Below are 18,545 nucleotides of genomic sequence, written 5' to 3'. Positions count from 1 at the left end.
CATTTGCCTTTACTGTGTCAAGAAAATCAGAACATTCTGTTTGGGGAGCTTCTCCTTTTAAAAAGTTGTTGTATAGTAAATAGTTGTACAAAAACATGAACAGGCCGCTCTGCTGAACTGTGTTTTGGATGAAGTAATATTTACATTTTATAGTGCTTATTTTGGCTTTCCTCCCCCTGATTTTCTGCAATTTGTTTTCTGTGTCCCTCCCTACAAACACAGTTGTATTTCAGAAATCCTTTCCAGTCTTTGGTGGTGCCTTTTGGCCATAAATACTGTAATCTAGAAAGAAAAGTGGGAGTTCTCAATCTGGCCCTACTGAGATTTGTCTCTGTCATGGATCTTGTAGGACACTGGAACATCCCTTTCTTGAATTTTTGTAGGCAGGGTTGAATTTCATGGGATTTTGCTGTGGCACAACTGGAATGATCACCAAAGCAGCCTTGTTAGACCTTCTTAGTAAGTGCTTTGATTTGATTGAGACTTCAAACAGCACTGAAAAACAAACAAATAGAACACTTGGTGAGTGAGGGAGAAATGTGTAGATGTGGGATATGCCAGATCTCGCCCTCAGGGTGAAATCTATTCCTTCCTGCCTTCTTCCTGCCACTTACTCTTCTCCTCTGAGCTTTGAAGCTGTGGATGACCAGCTCCTGCTCACTTTGCTGTACTCATCCTGCTGAATCTAGATTAGCCTCTGAATTTAGGCCTAACCTTTCTTTCTTCCTCAGCACTGCTGAGCACGTCTGGTTGTCCCTCAGTTCTTGGCTACATTCCTGTTTTCTTCTCCCAAATTCATGGTATTTTGTTTTGTCCCTTTGATTTTATCCAGCACTTTTCTTTTTCCCAGCACCTCTTAGAGATCCTCTGTTGCTAAGTTTTCTGAGCTCTCTTGATTATTTCCTCTGCTGTTTTGATCAGAGATGTAAACCATGACTTGGTACAGATGATTGTGAATGGGTCTGCAAAACACTTGGTAGCATTTCCAGTCCAGTGATGCAGGGCAGAAAAATCTTAGGTTTTCTCTTGGGTTATTGTCAATTTTCTTCTTTTCTAATAAAAGTTGATGGAGCTTATTGGAGGCTGATGGCTTCCTGAGAATTATTGTGTTGTCTAACATCACTGGGTGCAGATGTGTGCAGTAGGGTCGAAAAAGTAGTGCCATTTACTTTAGCCCTGTTTCTCTGTTGCTGTTTTTTGTGTAACTGTAGTAGGAAATGGGAAGAAGTGCAGACATTGTCCTACTAAAAATGAAAATGCTATGAGAAGTTCTGTTTGTGTTTGGGTAATGATGTAAGTCCTTTGCATTCTTGTTTCTTGAAGAAGTAGATCGTTTACCTCATATGTGGAGGACAAGAAGCTAGTTATAAGTCAGTTCTGCAAGTAATACAAAATAGACCTGCAAGTACACTGGCAGCATTCTGGCTGTGCTCCTTGTGATGCCTAAATCTATATTTTTTGCTTTCATTTAAGTCTCCTCACTGGTTTTCCAGAGAGCTGACTAGAAAAGAAGTTTTTTGAAGTGTCCATGGGGGAATTAATCATGTTTTAATGCTGCCTAATTCTTGGACTTCTTCAGCTGTGCTTGATGTCTGCAAGTATAATTTCTGGCACTCCTGGAAGCTTGATATTAACGATTCTGTAGTTGGAGAAAATTGTTGTGCTGCTGCTGCATTCTCTCTTTGTAGTCTTGTCAGAAAATGTTCAAAGTCAGATACTGGAAAGTACCTGGCTGTAACTGGTGCAGGTCGATGGTGCTGTGTGGGTTTGAGATCACTGGGGCTGGATTCGCTCCCTGGGCTGTCAGAGCAGTGAACAGTGCTGATTGTTCCTGTGAGATCTTGAAGAAATGACCTTGTAGATTGGTGTTATGAACACAACCTTGAACTTTGTGATCCCAAAAATACAATTCTGGTAATCTAATTCCCCAGATTTTTCTACTTCAGGAATGGAAACAGATCTTTCATGGTTTGCATCAACCCTCCTGAGATGTGTTTGTTCTGAGCCTCTTATGTTACACTTTATTTGCTGCAGTCTTCTCACCATACTCTTCTGAGAGTGTTCTACAAGTCTTGAGGAACAGAAGCTTCCTTTAAGGAAAGTTCACTTTTTACTACAGCCTTGCTGGTGCTAATGACTTGTTCTGAGAGCCCAGAGTCTCAGTGCCCCAAGTGAGGTGCTATCCTCGGTCCTGTGGTGCAAAACTGCTGCTGCAAAATACTTCAAGGTAGCACAGGCTCCTGGGCTTGCAAGTTCCTCAGTGTAAAACACAAGTACAGGCTGGCTGCGGTGATACCAATGTTTAAAAGTGGCCATACTGGTGTTCACCACATCTGGAGAAAAATCATGAATTGTGGCAGTAAAGGGCAAGAAGACTGTTAAAGGAATTGGGGTAAGGTGACTAGATGAAAGATGCTGATTGTGGAGTAAGAAGGATCTGCTTAAATATTCAAATCTTGCAAAGAAAAATGGTTTGAAGTAGGTTTTGAAAGGTTCTTGGGCTGAGAGAGCACTTTGATAGCTGGCTAACTCCTAGGAATGGACAAAGAAGGTATTGATTGTCAAAAAATAATGGAAGAGATGAAGTAATTTGAAGTGGCTGGCTCATCTCTTCTTTGATTTATTTCGGTTTAAAGCATTAACTGTTGTTGGCGTTCTTAAAATATCAGTGCGGCATAAAACTTGATATTTTGTTTCTTAGCTTTAAAGTCTGGTTTAATTTACTTTTTTAGTGAAGTGATAAGTAACATTATCTTAGCAAGGATTCCTAAAGCAACCCACAGTGTTCATTTCATGTGACTGGTGCAGTGGAGTGTGCAGAAAGTAAGTTTCAACAAATGTGTTCATTGTTTGATTCTTATTTTTACTGTTTCTATAGGGAATGAAACTTTTAACAAGAAGTCTATGTTAAAGCCTGGCTGACAGCAAGAGAGGAAAAGTGTAGAAGCAATGCCCTGATGAAAAGGTAGGGAGCACATTGGTAGAGTGGGCAAAAGGCTTGTGTTCTGCCTTGGGAATTCCTGTGAAATTACAGGGCTTCTGCTTTGTACCCAGGATTGTTTGCTTGCTGAGAAGAAAATGTTGAGGGGGAAAAAGGCTTGTCTGACAATTTTGCTAGGCAATTTTGGCAGTACAGAGATGGAGTGAAGTTTTTCGTTGTGTAACTGCAGTTACTCCCATGTCTTAAGACTGATGAACTCCCCTGTGATTTGTGTCGTGTTATGTCTGAGAAGTGTTCTGAGTAGCCAGAGCAGGACTGACTGATCCAGTTAAGTTCACTTTGCACTTGCATGCCCAGCTGACACATCTCTGTGGGTTGGTTACTTCAGGCTAATGTAGAAATGCACAGATGAGATGCTGGGGACTATTAGAACTTTACTGGCAATTTTTAATAATTAGTCTCTGATTCGTGTCTCTGTTCTTCTGCTCTTCATGTTCCTTCAAAGGAAGTAAGTTCTTGGAGTGTTATTGTATGATGAATATTAAAAAAAAATAAATAACCAGCTTTGAACTCTTTTAAAAAAGGTTGCTCTGCACTGGTTTCCAGTGTACTCTATGAGACATTCATTGCTTGTTTACACATGGAACATCTTTGGAGTAAGGATTACAAAGTGAAATATCACCTGGTTTAGACAGTAAATGGATCTAATAAGGAACTCAAATTAATAAGCAATTTAATATTCTCAAAGAAGAATGTAGGAAGGAATGAGAATGACAACAAGGCAGATTAAAAGATTACAAGGCAGTTGTATTTGTCTGTCAGAGGTGGACTGGTAGAAACTCTTTTAATGGAGTCAGAGGGTCCTTACTACTGCCTGGGAAAGTTGGCTCCTGGAAAGAAACTGGCATGGCTGGAACAATTCTTCTGGTCTGCAGCCATTTTTAAGCTATCTCTGCAAAATTCTGTGGGTAGGAACAGGTTGTAGGGATTAGATCAGTATTTTTTTCCTTGCAAATGTTGTAGTGCATCTGTAGTAAACTACTTCATGAGGCATTGTGGCTGTTCCTGCTGCACAGATGGAATATATGGCTCATCCACATCAGTTCTGGTCATGTGGTGGGGAAAAGCTGATGTGTGCTTTCCTCTTAGAGTATTTGAATGAGGAATGTGATCTGTTCAACAAGCTTGGAAACTGAATGAATTACAATGGTGGTGACAAGCAGTAAAAATCTTCAGTTAGTATTTCCTGAATGTTTACGGGAAAATAGGATGTTAGAAAATTACATTGAATAAACAGTGAAAAATGTGTTTACCTTCTTCTTTCAGCAAAGTAATCAAGCTAATAGTTTGTGGATCTGAGAGATTATATGATTGTTTCTCCTGTTCCTACATTTTTAGATGTTACAAAGAGCTCCCATCTATATAGTCATGATCTAGTGCGTGTATGTGTGGGGGTTAATAATTTTTTTACACATGACTTTGTTATTTGCAAGGATATTTTGATTCTTTCTGATCTTTCTGGTGTTTAATTTACAGTTGCATTAATTGTATGAAATCCATTAGAACTCATTATCATGAGGTGGCTCAAAGACCATATATTTCATTTTTCTGGGGACTTTTGTAAGAGATTATGGTTATGATCCCATAGCATTGCCTTCAACATGCAGCCTTTTGTCCCCAGGGTACTGAAGTGTAGAGAAGTAATGGAAGTTTCTCAGTGTGGCATTCCTAATGTTGAATTTCATCTGTAACTAGCTACCTCAAGCAACCCTCTTGTGCAGTGTGACTTCTTCTGCTGTGTTTTTCATCTTTGGTTGGTTTGGGGTTTTTGTTTTTTTGCCCTGAAAAATGTCTTGCAATATGGCGAGATGTTGTAGGGAAAAATCTGCTACTGAGCAGCGTTCCTGATCTCCCACACAACACAATCCAAGGGGTGGAGTGGAGGCCCCATGGCCAGGCTGTGTAGAAACCCTTTCAGAGGAGGGAACTGTGGGACTTGGTAGCTGATAGAGCCACACAGCAGCTGAAAACCAGGGGAGATAAGGAAAGAGATTCTGTTGTGGAATCAGCAGCTGTGGAGAAATCTCTCTCCTTGGACTCATGCCTGTCCCCATCCCAGGGTTATCTCAGGTGCTGTCCTGAGATTCACACCACAAAGGCACAACCACAACTGAGTAAGATACATGAGTAAAATCATTGTGGAATGGCTTCACGGTAGGAGTTTCTACAGAAATTCTCCATCAGTTTATGTGAAATGCTCTTCACAGAATGATTATTTGTCAGTGAGTTAGCTCACAGTTTATACCTTCTTTTTCTGGGGTCTATTTACATAAAGTTTGCATAGATCTGCTCTGCCAGTAACTTGATGTTGAAAATTTGAGTATCACAGTAGCTCTAGTAGAGTCTAACTCAGCCTTAGACTAAAATACCACTTTTTTATCCCATTTTTAATTGTAAGCCTTTGTATCAAAAGACAAAAAATCATAAAACCATTGTAGAATCCCTGAATGGTTGGAAGGGACCTTAAAGTTTATCTCATTCCACTCCTACCATAGGCAGGGACACCTTCCACTGTCCCAGGCTGCTCCAAGCCCTGTCCAACCTGGCCTTGGACACTGCCAGGGATGGGGTAAATATGAAGGGATAATTCATCATCAGCCAGGCCTTGTTTTCCCTTCTCTTCTGTAAAATCTGCATTAAATTATGAAAGTCTTGCTGACTTGTGTATTATGTGCTATAACCTTAGGAAGCAAATTTATGTGAAAGCAGGTGTTTGTATGTAGGGGATTCTAATTTTAACTATCTCTAAATGAAGAGAGCTTGTCCCAGTTTTTCTTGAAAGTGCTTTTGGGAATAAAGGAATGCTTGAATTTGGGACTTTTGGTATAAAATTTATATTGAATGGTGGTGAGGTTTAAATAGTGTAAAGGTATGATTCTCCGATATTATATATACATACACATCATTCTGCTTATTTGTAATGCTAAAATGAAGTTTAATAATTTGTAATGCTTAAACTGGAGTGCTGTTAATACACTGGAGTTATAGGTTCTGCTTGCAGTTTTAACAGCCATCATTTGTATAATTTTTGATTACTCAAGTATTTAGTAATCAAAAATTATATATAATTTCATCCTAAAAGGCGTCATGAATCACTCTAGAAATCAGTGTGGTTCTGTGAAATGGTGCTGGTAAGAAAGGGAAAAAAACTTCAGTGTTCCAATAGCTATAATGTAGTTTCACAGAGAATTGTTAATGTAACAAAACACCTAGGACTTCTGTCCTATTAGCTGAAAGATGTCAGTATTTGGTCTTAGGCCAGCGTTTAAGGATACTTTGTTAAACATCTCCTTCTCTGCATGCATTTTTCTGGAGCCAGATGGACAGAGAGATAATAGGCAGCATATGCAGAGGTTGAGTTTGTGTGTCTTTGAATATATCACTCAGGGAGGAGTTTGAATTTGTAGTTATTACTTTCATATATATGCTGAGTAACATATTCCAGATGTGTTTGAAATAACTGTATGTAGGCTAAACTAAGCTCAGTTTTATAACTGCATTCTCTCTTCAAACACAAACTGAAGTTATTTTCAGACTGTTACTTTCCTATATATTGGTGATTGCCTGCAGTAATCATGTTTTCTAGATTGTTCTATAGGGCTTATTAGCCATATAGAAAAATAAAAGATAATTTGGGCTTTCTTCTTGGCATTTTCTAGAACAATGTAAATAAGCATAAAATAAAAAAACTCTACTAATTTCCTTGCAACGTTAGAAGCTTCTCAAGTCCAGTAAAATACAACCAACCTACAAAATCAGAGCAGGAAGAGGGAATTGCCTCTATTGTGCTGGTAGATGAGGTTGGTAGGGGTGACCAGGCAGAGCCAGAGCCTGACATTCTTCCTTCTTGAGCAGGGGCTGGTGCTGGAAATCTGAGGACAGCTTGGAACAATTTGATTAAATGCACATTATCAGATTGGGACATAATTTTCCAAATTACCAGTAAGAAATGTCTGAATTTATTATGTTTGAGCAAAAATCTTGGTTAAATCCATGAATCATGATGGTGTGAAGTTTGATAAGTCTTAATACTTGCTACCTAGAGCAAGAAATAAAGGGAGATAAAGCCATGGGAATAAAAGTTACATGAAAACTGAAGTCTTCTATCACCATTCAAACAGTTTTAAATTCTAGTTGTTCAGTTTCAGAATGTCAGCAAGCTCTTGAAACTCCAGTTTCTCTTACAATAAAATTTTGCACCCAAACAAAATTAATTCAACAAAAGAGAGTCTTAAATAGCTTGTCTGGTTTGAAAAGTCTGGAACTTGATGACAGTAAACTTCCTGAAGCTACTCTAGCAAAATTCCAGCGCATATGGGTGTCTTGGAAAAACATTTTTAGCCCATTTCTCAATGTTCCACGTGAGAGCAGAAAGCATTTTCTTTATTTGCAAGCTATGATTTTCTGGTTTTAAAAATAACCATAACTTTATCATTTCTGACCTGTATTTCTTTTTTAGAAGCCGTAACACCTTGTGATGGAAGATGGAAGACAAAGGGGCCCGTGTTGCTGATTACTTTGTTGTCGCAGGACTAACGGATATCTCAAAGCCACTGGAGGAGGAGATCCACTTCAACGATGCCTGCCATAAAATCGCCAGACCAAAAGAACCCATCACAGACGTGACAGTGCTCAATAAATCCCTGGGGGAGGAGGTTCCTCAGGGCTACAAGTGCATAGATGTCACTCCCTCGGGCCTGTCTGCAGATCTCAATAACGGCAGCCTTGTAGGACCGCAGATATACCTTTGTTATCGCCGAGGGAGGGATAAGCCTCCACTTACTGATTTGGGGTGAGTGCTTTCCCTGTTCCAGAGGGTGATTTTCACCATTTTATTTAACTAAGGAGCAGATAAGGGAGGTTTGCAGAAATGCCATATTTTTTAAATACAAGGCAAAACTCTAAACAGGAAGTCACTTGTTGACTTGAGCATACTGAACCCAGTATGGAAGGGAAAATGCACGCTGAGTGGATTTGAATGACAAGTTTAATCCTTTCCGTTTTGGAGTTTTCAAAGCCATTTATAATTTTTAATGTATATGTTTGGATTGGGATAAGATGCTTAACCTATATAACACAGATTGGAAGGAGATAAGTTATATGACATTCTTAGGATCAGACAATGAGTCTTTACTAAGACTGAAAATATCACTATTTCGCAGTAAACAAAATGCTTAAAAGCAATTATATACAAGGAAAACCAGTATAGTTACATCATGGAGCTTTTCTGTTAGAATACAGTTGGAGATAATGTGACCTGAACTTGTCAGTAAAAACGTTTTTTTTCAGCAATGAGACAAGAGCTGTGATTAAAACTCGGTGTTTTTAAAATGTGCCTCCTGACTTTTTTCCTTCCTCTTCTAACTAGGGTTTTATATGATGGGAAAGAAAGAGTCAAGCAAGGCTGTGAAATCATTCAGAGCACGCCGTATGGGCGGCCGGCCAACATCAGCGGCAGCGCCTCGTCCCAGCGGGTGTACATCACCTACCGCAGGGCCTCCGAGAACATGACCCAGAACACCCTGGCTGTCACAGACATCTGCATCATCATCCCCAGCAAAGGAGAGACTCCTCCACACACCTTCTGCAAGGTGGACAAGAACCTGAACAATAGCATGGTAAGATTCAAAAGCTGGGCTTTGAATGCTTGATACTCACTGACCTTTGTGGAGTACTTTTGGCAGCCCTTGGAGTATTTGGTGAAAAATCTTCATAAGAGGTCTCCAAAGATAAATCAAATATTGGAAGAGTTGGAGGATTGCATTCCTTTATTCCTACTTGAAACAAAGTCTTTCTGAAAGCCTTAGAGCAAATGTTTGGGTTTTTTTTAATGCTGACTTCAGCATCTTTGGACTGGTTGTTTAGAACCTGTTGAGTACGTGTGTGTAACTGGAGGTTTTACAGATGTGGCTGTTTCTGACACTTTTTACTGTTGTGGTGTGAATTCCATATCTAGCAACCAGCTTCTGTTTTATTTTCCAGCTCCTCCCTTTACCTACAATGCGATTTTATAAATGTTTTTCTCCTCAGTATTTTCACAAACTTCTTATTTAAATATAGTTGTATGTGAGTGATGTTGGACTGTAAGCACATTTAAATGTGTTGACTGTAAGCACATTTAAATGTTTAATATGCTTCCAAAGCCTGACCTGCTAAAATACTCAGGTTTCACACAACTTTGATTTGCAGAACTGAATATTTAGGTGTTTCCTGGTTAAATCTGCAGCCCCATGTGCTGGCTCTTGCAGGGTCCTCAGAAGTCAGTGTGCTGAGCAGGATGCTGACTTCTCTGCAAGTAGGATCATGTAAAAAAGATCATGGGAATTGAATTGTGCTTGTTTTTAAATGCCTGTAGGCATTGGTCAATGGATTTTTCAGTTCTGATAGTTCCCATATTGACTGGGTTATGGGAGTGCTGTCTTATGGAAGTTGTTGCACCTTTCTCCCTTGCATAGAAGTTCTGTGTTCCCCTTATGGGTGCTGCCCTTTTCTGTTCCATGGCTTTCCTTGTTTTTTATTCTCATGTCCGGAAATTGAGAATTTAAATACTTGTAATAATAAATATTAGTTATATTCTGTTATGTCCATTTGTTATACTTCATCACTTAATCCAATAACTTTTATTTTACAGTGGGGCTCAGCTGTCTATTTATGTTATAAAAAGTCTGTGGCAAAAACCAACACCATATCATATAAAGCTGGTATGTAACTACTTTGTATCTTTTTTTAATCTTCAATTCAGAATGTCCAGGCTCATTTGTAATGTTAATACATTTTGTACTAAAGGATTGACAGTATCTAGCCATTATTCAAAAAGGAATCTCCCTAAAGAATTCTTTTTAAATCATGTCAGAAAAGAGGCCTTAGAACTGGGTATCATGCCCATGCTGTTTTAAAATCTGTGTTTAATTTGGAATCCCAGCTGTGTTTTGATAGGCTTCTACAAACCTGGGTGTCTCCCATCTCTGTTTGCGTTACTGGTAACTGTCTCTTAAGGACATGTGTGTATATGCAGATGAAAATACCACAGAAATTATTTGATGCATTTTCATGATAACTTTCTTTAAGAAACATTTTGAAGAATCCTGCAGACTTCCACACTGCCTCGAGCATCATTGGCACTGAGTTCTTTAAGTATTTTTGGATCATGTATCATCTTTATTTTATTGTTTTATTTATAAGACAGAATTAGATTTGCTATGACTGATGAAACGTGTTGGCTTTGCATTTGTTGTTGGTTTTTTTTTTAAACCCTGATTTTGTTTGGCATATAAGTCATGAGCATGATTCACACTTAAGCTTTAATCCACTTACATCCCTTCTTGAGGTTGCTCTCTGTAAACAGGAGTTCAGGATGCACTAAAGGGTGGACATTATGTTTGTAAACAAAAAATTTTAAAGGCCCCACATCTGGCAATAGCTTGCACAAAATTTTGATTCTTGGCGCGAAGAGATTCACTGCCTTTTTTGGTTACAAGTTTTTATTGGTTATTAATATTCCCATTTCTGTTAGAAAAGTGCATAGTGATTATGCTAACAGAGAGAAATCCTAAATCCTTTCATGTGGAATCTGTTCTCAGTGTGGAGTCCCCTGGGCTGGCAGTCAGACAGGATGGATTGCTGCAGCCTCCCATGTAACTGAGGACCTGTGTGCTCAAAGCCTCTGCTTCACATCTGTGTTCAAAATAAATCTAAACACATTGGCCTTTGCAGTACAAGAGCCGAGTCCTCAGCTGAGGTGGATCAGCATAATCAAATTGATTCTTTTGATATTAAAAAACTATCTAGCAAACGTATTTTTCAGGGAATGTTTGTTGGCCAGAATTAATTGGTGCCATAGTTGAAAACATCAGTCTTATTTCTCAAGTATTCACATTACCTTTTTTAAACTAGATTTTAAATCTTTGCTCATACTCATGATGAATGTGAACTATTATATAATAACAGATGAGATGCACACAGCCTGAAAACAGGAAAAGATAGATCAGTTATGAATAGTTTCTAGAATGGAAAGTAGGATTTCAGTGTAAAGCTTTAGTCAGGTGATTCTCCTTAGGTCATGGGAGCATCTGCCCCTTCCAGCTATTCTCTGTGCCTATTTACATCTTCACTCATCTTCTGAAGTTACTGTATGCTCATATCTGAATTTTCTGGCAATTATTTCATGGAATGAGCTATTATAAACCTGTTTCTGCTGGCTTTTCTGTAACTGCTTCTCTGCTCATTCTATTTATAGGTTTAATATGCAGATATCCCGAAGAAGATTATGAATCATTCCCATTACCAGAATCTGTGCCTCTTTTTTGTCTCCCTATGGGTGCAACGATTGAATGTTGGCCATCTAACAGTAAATACCCTCTCCCAGTTTTTTCTACATTTGTACTAACTGGAGCTTCTGCAGAAAAGGTATTTTGAAATCTTGAAAAGAAAGTTATTCATTTAATTGAAAAAACTCAGTTGTTTATCTGTTCAGGATGGTGATAATGAATGTTTTCATAGATGAGGTTGAACCTATTCTCTTGGGCTTGATTCCAAGACTGCTTTGAAAAGTGACTTGCAGTAGTTTCAGTTGATCATAAACCTGAGCTCCTCTGCTTTCCTGTTAGCCTGTGAAACTGGAGAGCTATAAAATTGGACTGCATATACATGCAAGTAATGCTGTTTTTATTGCAAGCATGAGAACGATCTTGCATGTACATACTTGTTCTAAAAAGTAAATTGATGTCAGGGGATATAGTTGTGTATAAAGGATTCCTAAAATAGCTTTAAAGGCAATTGGAGGAGCAGTTGACTGCAGTTGTACTCTTTATAATCATTATGTTTCTCTCAAATAAATTGTTTTGTAAATTACTCTTTCTCATATGATATTAAGTATTTTAATTAAATAATAGACAGTCTGGATTTTCACAGCCATAAGAATATTCCAGAATGGATTGCTTCAAAAGATCACCATCTTTTGCATTAATGTATCTTTTCAAACAGTAATACAGAGTTGATTTTCTGTGTGTTTGGGGTTTCTTAGACTGCTTTGAAGGTCAAGGCAGGATTACTGACTTCACACCCACACTGTGTTTGCAGGTATACGGTGCTGCTATTCAGTTTTATGAGCTGTATCCTGAAGAAAACCTCACAGAGAAACAAAAATCTCAGCTGGGATTAGCAGCTGCTGTCGAGGGAAAAGACACGTGCAGAACAGTGCAGACAAATAAATGCATCTGTCTGCTCTCTCACTGGCCTTTCTTTGATGCTTTCAAGAAGTTTCTTACCTTTCTGTATCGTTACTCCATTTCTGGGCCACATGTCCTCCCCATTGAGAAGTAAGTAATTTCCAAAATTCATAACTGTAATTTGATAAGAGGGTGGTTTTTTTTGTTCTAAATTTGCTGCAATATCCTTTTTGCTTTACTCATCAAACATTAAATATAATGGCTGCACTTTTCTTCTTTAATTAACGTCTCTTTACCTACTTTCTGAAAAAGTCTGGATTTTTATTTGTGATTTAAGTGCCTGCAAAGGTCTCTGAAAGCTGTTTTAATTAGCTTTGCACCCTTTAGCCATAGTGATTAGAAAAAGCAAGAGTATAAATCCTTTCTTAATCTTGCACACATCAAGTTAGGAGAATTAAATGAGTAGATTTGAATTTTTTCAAATGCCTATTTGTAGTGTAATGAGAGATGATAAAGCAGATTGAATATTTTACACTAGTAATTATTTTCTATTTATGATAAATAAACTTAATTTTTTTTTCACATAAAGGATTTCACATTATAAAATGCAGAGGAAATCCTTATACAACGAAATGGTCAATACTTGTAATTGATATGTAATACCATGTAACATTTCTAGGATAATGTAGTCTTTTAATGCAGCAGATTTCAAGTACACTGTTTACTTTTCTATTTTGTTACACAGGAGTTTTTTTCTGCTTCAGCTTAAATATTAGCTTTCAGAAGACTTTGACTATGTGGATTAAGTATTTCTTGTGATTGCTTATCCCCTTCATTAATACTGTTCCCATCACTGAACTTGTTTGAAAATTCTGATAGTGTAAACTTCCAATGATAAAAACATACGTACGTACATACATACATACATATATATATATATATACATACATACATACATATGTATATATGTATTTGTTTTGTTTTTAAGCTTAGGGGTTTGGTGTTTTAACTTTTGGGAATTAATAAGATAAGTAGATATGAGAAGTGTTTTGTCAATTTGGATTTTATGGATTTATTCTAATTTCTCTGATTTTTAAACTGGTCGGTTTACTGTGGATAATTTAAATATAGGATTTTAATGTAGTATCCACCCTCCTTCCTTTGGCTGTTTTAATGCTGATGGTTTGTCTGTGCCTGAACACTGTCAGTCAGCTCAGCTGCTGCAAAGAGCAGCTTTCCCTTGTTGTGTGACATGTTCCAGACTTGGGCCAGCATCTTCATACACTGGTAATAAAATAAAACCCAAATCAATTATTCCTGGGTTTGTCTGAATTTCTTCCAAATGTAGCTGCCTGTCTCATAATACTGGTAACATTTGTAGAAATCCTGGTAAAATATGTGCTGTAAGGTGAAATTTAGGGTGGAATATCCATTTCTCATGAGATTTTACCCCATGTAGCTTCTTTTAATGTAGAAGTGTCTATTGCATAGAATTACACTTCTAGAACTTGTCTAAGTTTAATAAATTCATGAAACTGAGAAATTTATCACATTATAAAAACATTTTTCTCTATTTGTAGTATGTGACAAAGCTTTAAAGCTTTTTCATCTGCAATTTTATATTACATTTTGTATTTAGAACTGAAGAAAATAGATGAGCTTAATGATTTTCCTTGATATTCAGCCATTAATATTTTTTTGCAAGTAACCAGTTCTAGTGCTGAGGTTTAGTGCTGTATCAACCACTGTCAGAAGCAATATTTTAAAATGGGACCGGGATGTTCAAATATCAATATTTCTACTTTACAGATTTAAAAAAGTCCTCTTTGTATTTTGTCAATCTCACAAACAGTGTTTGTATTCTGAAAGAGAATCTGCCCTCCCATTTTCTTGTGATCAGTAGAAAATAGGTTTTCAAGGTCAGAATATCCCAATAGGGTTTAAGTGCTGGGATTTTTTTTCTCTGTTTCCTGAGTAAGTATGTGCCATTTTTATATAATAATTTCTCTTATTGTCAAAAATTTTGTCTTGAGGTGAAGTAGTTTAAGGTGAATTTCTACTAAACCAGTATTTTTCTTTTCCTGTAGACACATTTCCCATTTCATGCATAAAGTACCTTTTCCATCCCCTCAGAGGCCAAGAATTCTAGTTCAGGTAAGTGTCATTTTCTTTAATGACTGTGTCTAAGGTAAAGATAAAGCAGGTTAATAAATGGGAAATGTAATTTTTGTGCCCAGATTATTTTCGTTCAGGATTTCTTTTTCCTAAATTCATACACATAATGTGAGAAATCTGTAAAACTTCTGTTTCCAGTTCAGTTAATGACTTCAGTGAGTTATTACAAGAAGCTGTTTAATGAGCTTAGAACTTTAAATTTTATTCAAATTATATGGAAATAAATGAAAAACTACTCCAAGTCAGCATCTGGTCTGACTTTTGCAATAACTTTAGACCTGCTTTCTTCTTACTACTGTATGAAGGCTGAGTGTAAAATAAATAAAACTAAAACCAGATGTGAAATGTACATCCATGATTGCCCCTCTTCCCAAAGGGCTTTGTGCTCTCAGTGAGAGCTGCAAGAGCCACACCCAATAACAGCCCCTTTATCAAACCTGGCCCTTGCTCTGTCCTCCCTGCAGGGCTGTGTGGGAGTGAAATAATTACAGCAATTGTTACCTGCTCTTTGAAATTTCAACCCTGTCACTGTTGGTAGGAAAGAAAAAAACCCGGTCTCGAGGACTTCGGAAGTGTTATCAAATCTTTTTATTTCCTCCTGAAGAAGCAAAATAGGTAGAGAGGTGTTAAAATTTTTATTGGAGAGAAAAGAGAGCTCTGTTGCAGTCATAGTATTCTACCAATTTTGGTTTTGATTCAATAGTTACAAAATGATGCTATTCTGTTATTACTTGTATAACATGTGGAGAGCCCTGTGCAGTTCTGAGCCTTAATTGTGTCACCCATATGGTAGTGAAGTCTTTCAGAGCAAATACAATCCTGGGTTATGTCTTTATAGCATGTACTGAATATTGAAGATCCTCTTCAGTGTATTCTAAAGGAGTGATGTTTATTACTGCTACTGAAAAGGGATTAGAGAACACTTATGCTGAAACTGTATCAGGCACTTCTGTCCCTTTTCTTATGACTTTAAAGTTCAATTCAAAATCCACTTCTTGTTTTAGGTTTGTTTTTTTAAATTCATATGCAGTAAAATATTTGTGCTAGGAAACACTAAACACCTATTTACAGAGATCATAGCTGAGTTTAGAGAAAAGCTTTTAATTTTTTTTGTGGGAAGTTTTAGGGAATCTTGTCAAAGTATATATTGGTTTATATCCTGGAACAAAGTCTGGAGATCTAGATATAAGTGATGTGAAAATTATGTCAGTTATACCTTATTTTCAAAATGTTATGTGCATTAAATTAGTACAGCTTTAGGAGCTGATAGAACAGATGGAGAAAACACTGCTTTTACAGTAGGCAGTGGTAATTGAGATCTGTGAATAAATTCTTCCTTCCAGCTGCTTCCAGGGACTTAAGTTATGTTTGAAACTGCAGTGAATAAAATCACAGGTGATTGTACCTTAGACTTTTCCTCAAAATTAGTGTGGGAAATGGCAAGCTTTCAGGATTCCATTTCTCTCTGACGCCTGTTAATGGAAAATGTGGTAGTCTTTTGCTAAGCAATTAAACTTCCAAGTCTCAAAGAAATTATAGCCATTAGTAAAACATTATGGAATATTCCCATTTGCCAGCTTCCAGCTGCCAGCGTTGATGGGCTCCTTCTGGCCTAGGATCTTTCCTTCTGACCTGAGATCTGCTGGACTGTGTCCTGCATCCCCTCATTGCACAGAGGTTGCTGTGCTAATGTATCACAACCTGCAGACTTCAAGAACATGTGGAGTAATGTTTCTCCCTCTGGGGAAGGGGGATAATAAGTGCCCCTTCTGCCTGAGGGAGATGTGCCCCTTGAATAGATGCTTAATTGTGTTTATGTGCTTTTGCTAAAGCACAGAAGTCAGAGGATGTCAGACTGATGCTTCCTTTCAGAGTGGTTTATGAAGGTTTGCCTCAGGCTGGAAAAATGAGTCTTCTGAATTCTTCCACTGAACAAGCTAATGGTGCTGGTGCTCCCAAGGTGACTTACTTGACAAATCCAGCCTGTGGTGTGGCCATTCACATTTGTCAGGGAAGTGGGATGTGAGACGTGCAGTGAAACAGCATTGCAGACTCTCCTTAATTCCCTGTATTTGGTGGCTCTCCAGGCACAGCATTAGGTGACTGTGTGCTTCTAAGTCATCAGTCTTGTCTTCTGGCTTCTATTACCTGGTCACCTGCAGTGAGCCTAAGGTGAAACACACTCAAACCTGAAATGTTACTAAAAATGGTCTGGACTTGCAGCTCAGTTGTGCAAATTGCTGTGGCTGAGTTATTACTGCTTTTAAACAACAGAAAATGCAGGAGGATTAAGCCAGCTGGTATCTTGTTACCCTGGATTTACCACGGCTGAAAACATCAGCTGGGCTTTGATAAAGTGATTGTCTCTTGCTATTCTTGTACTTACCCGAGTCTTCCTATTCATGCTGAACATGTGAATGACTTGCTTGATGCCATGTCACCATAAGAAAGAAATGTGATTTAGTAGGATCTTCCTGCATCTTCAGCTAATGCACATTTTAAAGATTCTATCAGAGGTAAGCAGTTTCTACCAGCCAAGAGCCTAATTCTCATATGTCTTCAGAAGAAAATATAGGTTTACATTATGACTTGCCATCTCTCCCCTTTATGAATTTTTATCCCTCTCTTTACCCCTAAATCCAGAAAGAATTCCTGAAAGCTGTGTATGAAATATGGTTATTCATAGCCCTTAAAGTACAGAAGGCTTCATTTTTCAGCAGTTAATATATTCAAATTTTTGCAGCATTAGCTAGTATTCTTTATGAATATGCAGTGTATTCAGTTCTGGCCAAGAAAGAAAGATCATGCTTTGCCCAGTTTTAGTAAAAGTTCCTGATGCATAACATTGCAACACTTCTTAGACAGATACATAACTGGGGTATACAAGAGTCAGCTTAATTTCCATTATTTTTAAGTGTTCTTTGTTATCGTTGCATAATTTCTGATAAGTATTTCTAAAGTTCAGAATAAAAATAATGTATTTTAAAATCTTTTCTCAGCTATCTCCACACGATAACTTGATTCTTAGCCAGCCTGTGTCATCACCACTCCCACTGAGGCAAGTAGCAGTATCTTGTTAATTGTGAGATGTATTCTGATTTGTGTTATGGAAAAGATTTGCTATTTTGAGTTGCAGTTGTATGAATTAACTTACCTTGTCTGGTGCCTTTGGAAGCTGGTGGATCTGAAGTTTATTCATGTGATTAGACCTGCACCCTGACAAGGATACACAATTATTAATGTGTTGGGGGGGGTTAAAATAATTTTGGTGGTTCTTGAGGAAGAATATATATTATTAGATCCCCTTTCTAGGAGTTCATCCCTGGGCTCCCAAGATAGTTCAGTTTTGTTTTGGAAGGGAGTTGAAGGAGTTCTATTACTGTCTTGACTTCCATATCTCAGTGCAGGAGACTGATTAAAGAAACACATGTTGTCTCCTGTAAATTGCTTCTCAGTAAGAAAAATTGTCATTCCTGTGTCCTGAAAACAGTTTAGACTGAGTCAAGTCTCAAGGAATCATGGTTACTGTTGGGAAATAACCGTCCCTCACTGGACAGTGAAATGTGCCAAGTATTGTACCAAGTAATCTTCTCTAAAATAAAGATTTGCAGATTTCCATTTATTTTATTATCAAACATTTCTTTTGTTTACTGTCCCTTGTAACTCACTGGTGTTTTTGTCCTTTAACAGTGGTGGCAAGTTTTCTACACTACTTCAGAATTTAGGACCTGAAAATGCAGTAACTCTGTTGGTGTTTGCTGTGACAGAACATAAAATCCTCATCCACTCATTGCGACCTTCTGTCCTCACGAGTGTGACAGAGGCATTGGTCTCTGTAAGTACCAGCTTTTAGTAATACACCTGTAAAAGGACAGAAAGAATGCTTCTGAGATAAAATCTGGATTTAGTATTAGTGCTGTTAAACTTAAAGGTTACTTAAAAATAAGAATTAAAGATCACTAGAAAGAAAAATCACTGTTGTAATGATATCCTGTGGAGAGAGAAGATAAATTGTTGATTCTTTGTGTAAATATTGTAAATATGTGTTTGATCATCACAGTGCATTAAATAAGAATTTCTGATTTTCCCAACTAGCACTGTATCTATTCCTATGGAATTTTAAATGAATGATTTTCCCTGCCTGTCATCACTAAGCATTATTTGCTGCCTCTGCTGTGTGCAATCTGTGATTCTGAAGAGTT

At 37.6% G+C, this 18,545-nt stretch overlaps 1 protein-coding gene across 7 annotated transcripts in view; it reads left to right on the top strand.

Annotated features, from left to right (window-relative positions):
* Positions 1-18,545, top strand: part of DENND4A (DENN domain containing 4A) — a 49,422-nt gene that overhangs the window by 6,048 nt on the left and 24,829 nt on the right. For 5 of the 7 annotated variants that reach the window (XM_085588992.1, XM_085588991.1, XM_077785943.2 and 2 more), the window contains exons 2-10: positions 2,879-2,965; positions 7,461-7,793; positions 8,370-8,619; positions 9,633-9,702; positions 11,238-11,407; positions 12,080-12,318; positions 14,256-14,322; positions 17,343-17,401; positions 18,034-18,178. In XM_085588992.1, the coding sequence (XP_085445118.1) occupies positions 7,486-7,793; positions 8,370-8,619; positions 9,633-9,702; positions 11,238-11,407; positions 12,080-12,318; positions 14,256-14,322; positions 17,343-17,401; positions 18,034-18,178 (1,308 nt within the window). In that variant the 5' untranslated portion in view covers positions 2,879-2,965; positions 7,461-7,485. The remainder of the gene's footprint in view (positions 1-2,878; positions 2,966-7,460; positions 7,794-8,369; positions 8,620-9,632; positions 9,703-11,237; positions 11,408-12,079; positions 12,319-14,255; positions 14,323-17,342; positions 17,402-18,033; positions 18,179-18,545) is intronic. The other 2 variants (XM_077785945.2, XM_077785946.2) reach the window with 1 other exon arrangement.

Source organism: Lonchura striata, chromosome 10 (genome assembly GCF_050655825.1).
Source record: "Lonchura striata isolate lonStrDom1 chromosome 10, ASM5065582v1, whole genome shotgun sequence".
NCBI lineage: Eukaryota > Metazoa > Chordata > Aves > Passeriformes > Estrildidae > Lonchura > Lonchura striata.
This window is presented reverse-complemented; position numbering and strand designations above follow the sequence as displayed.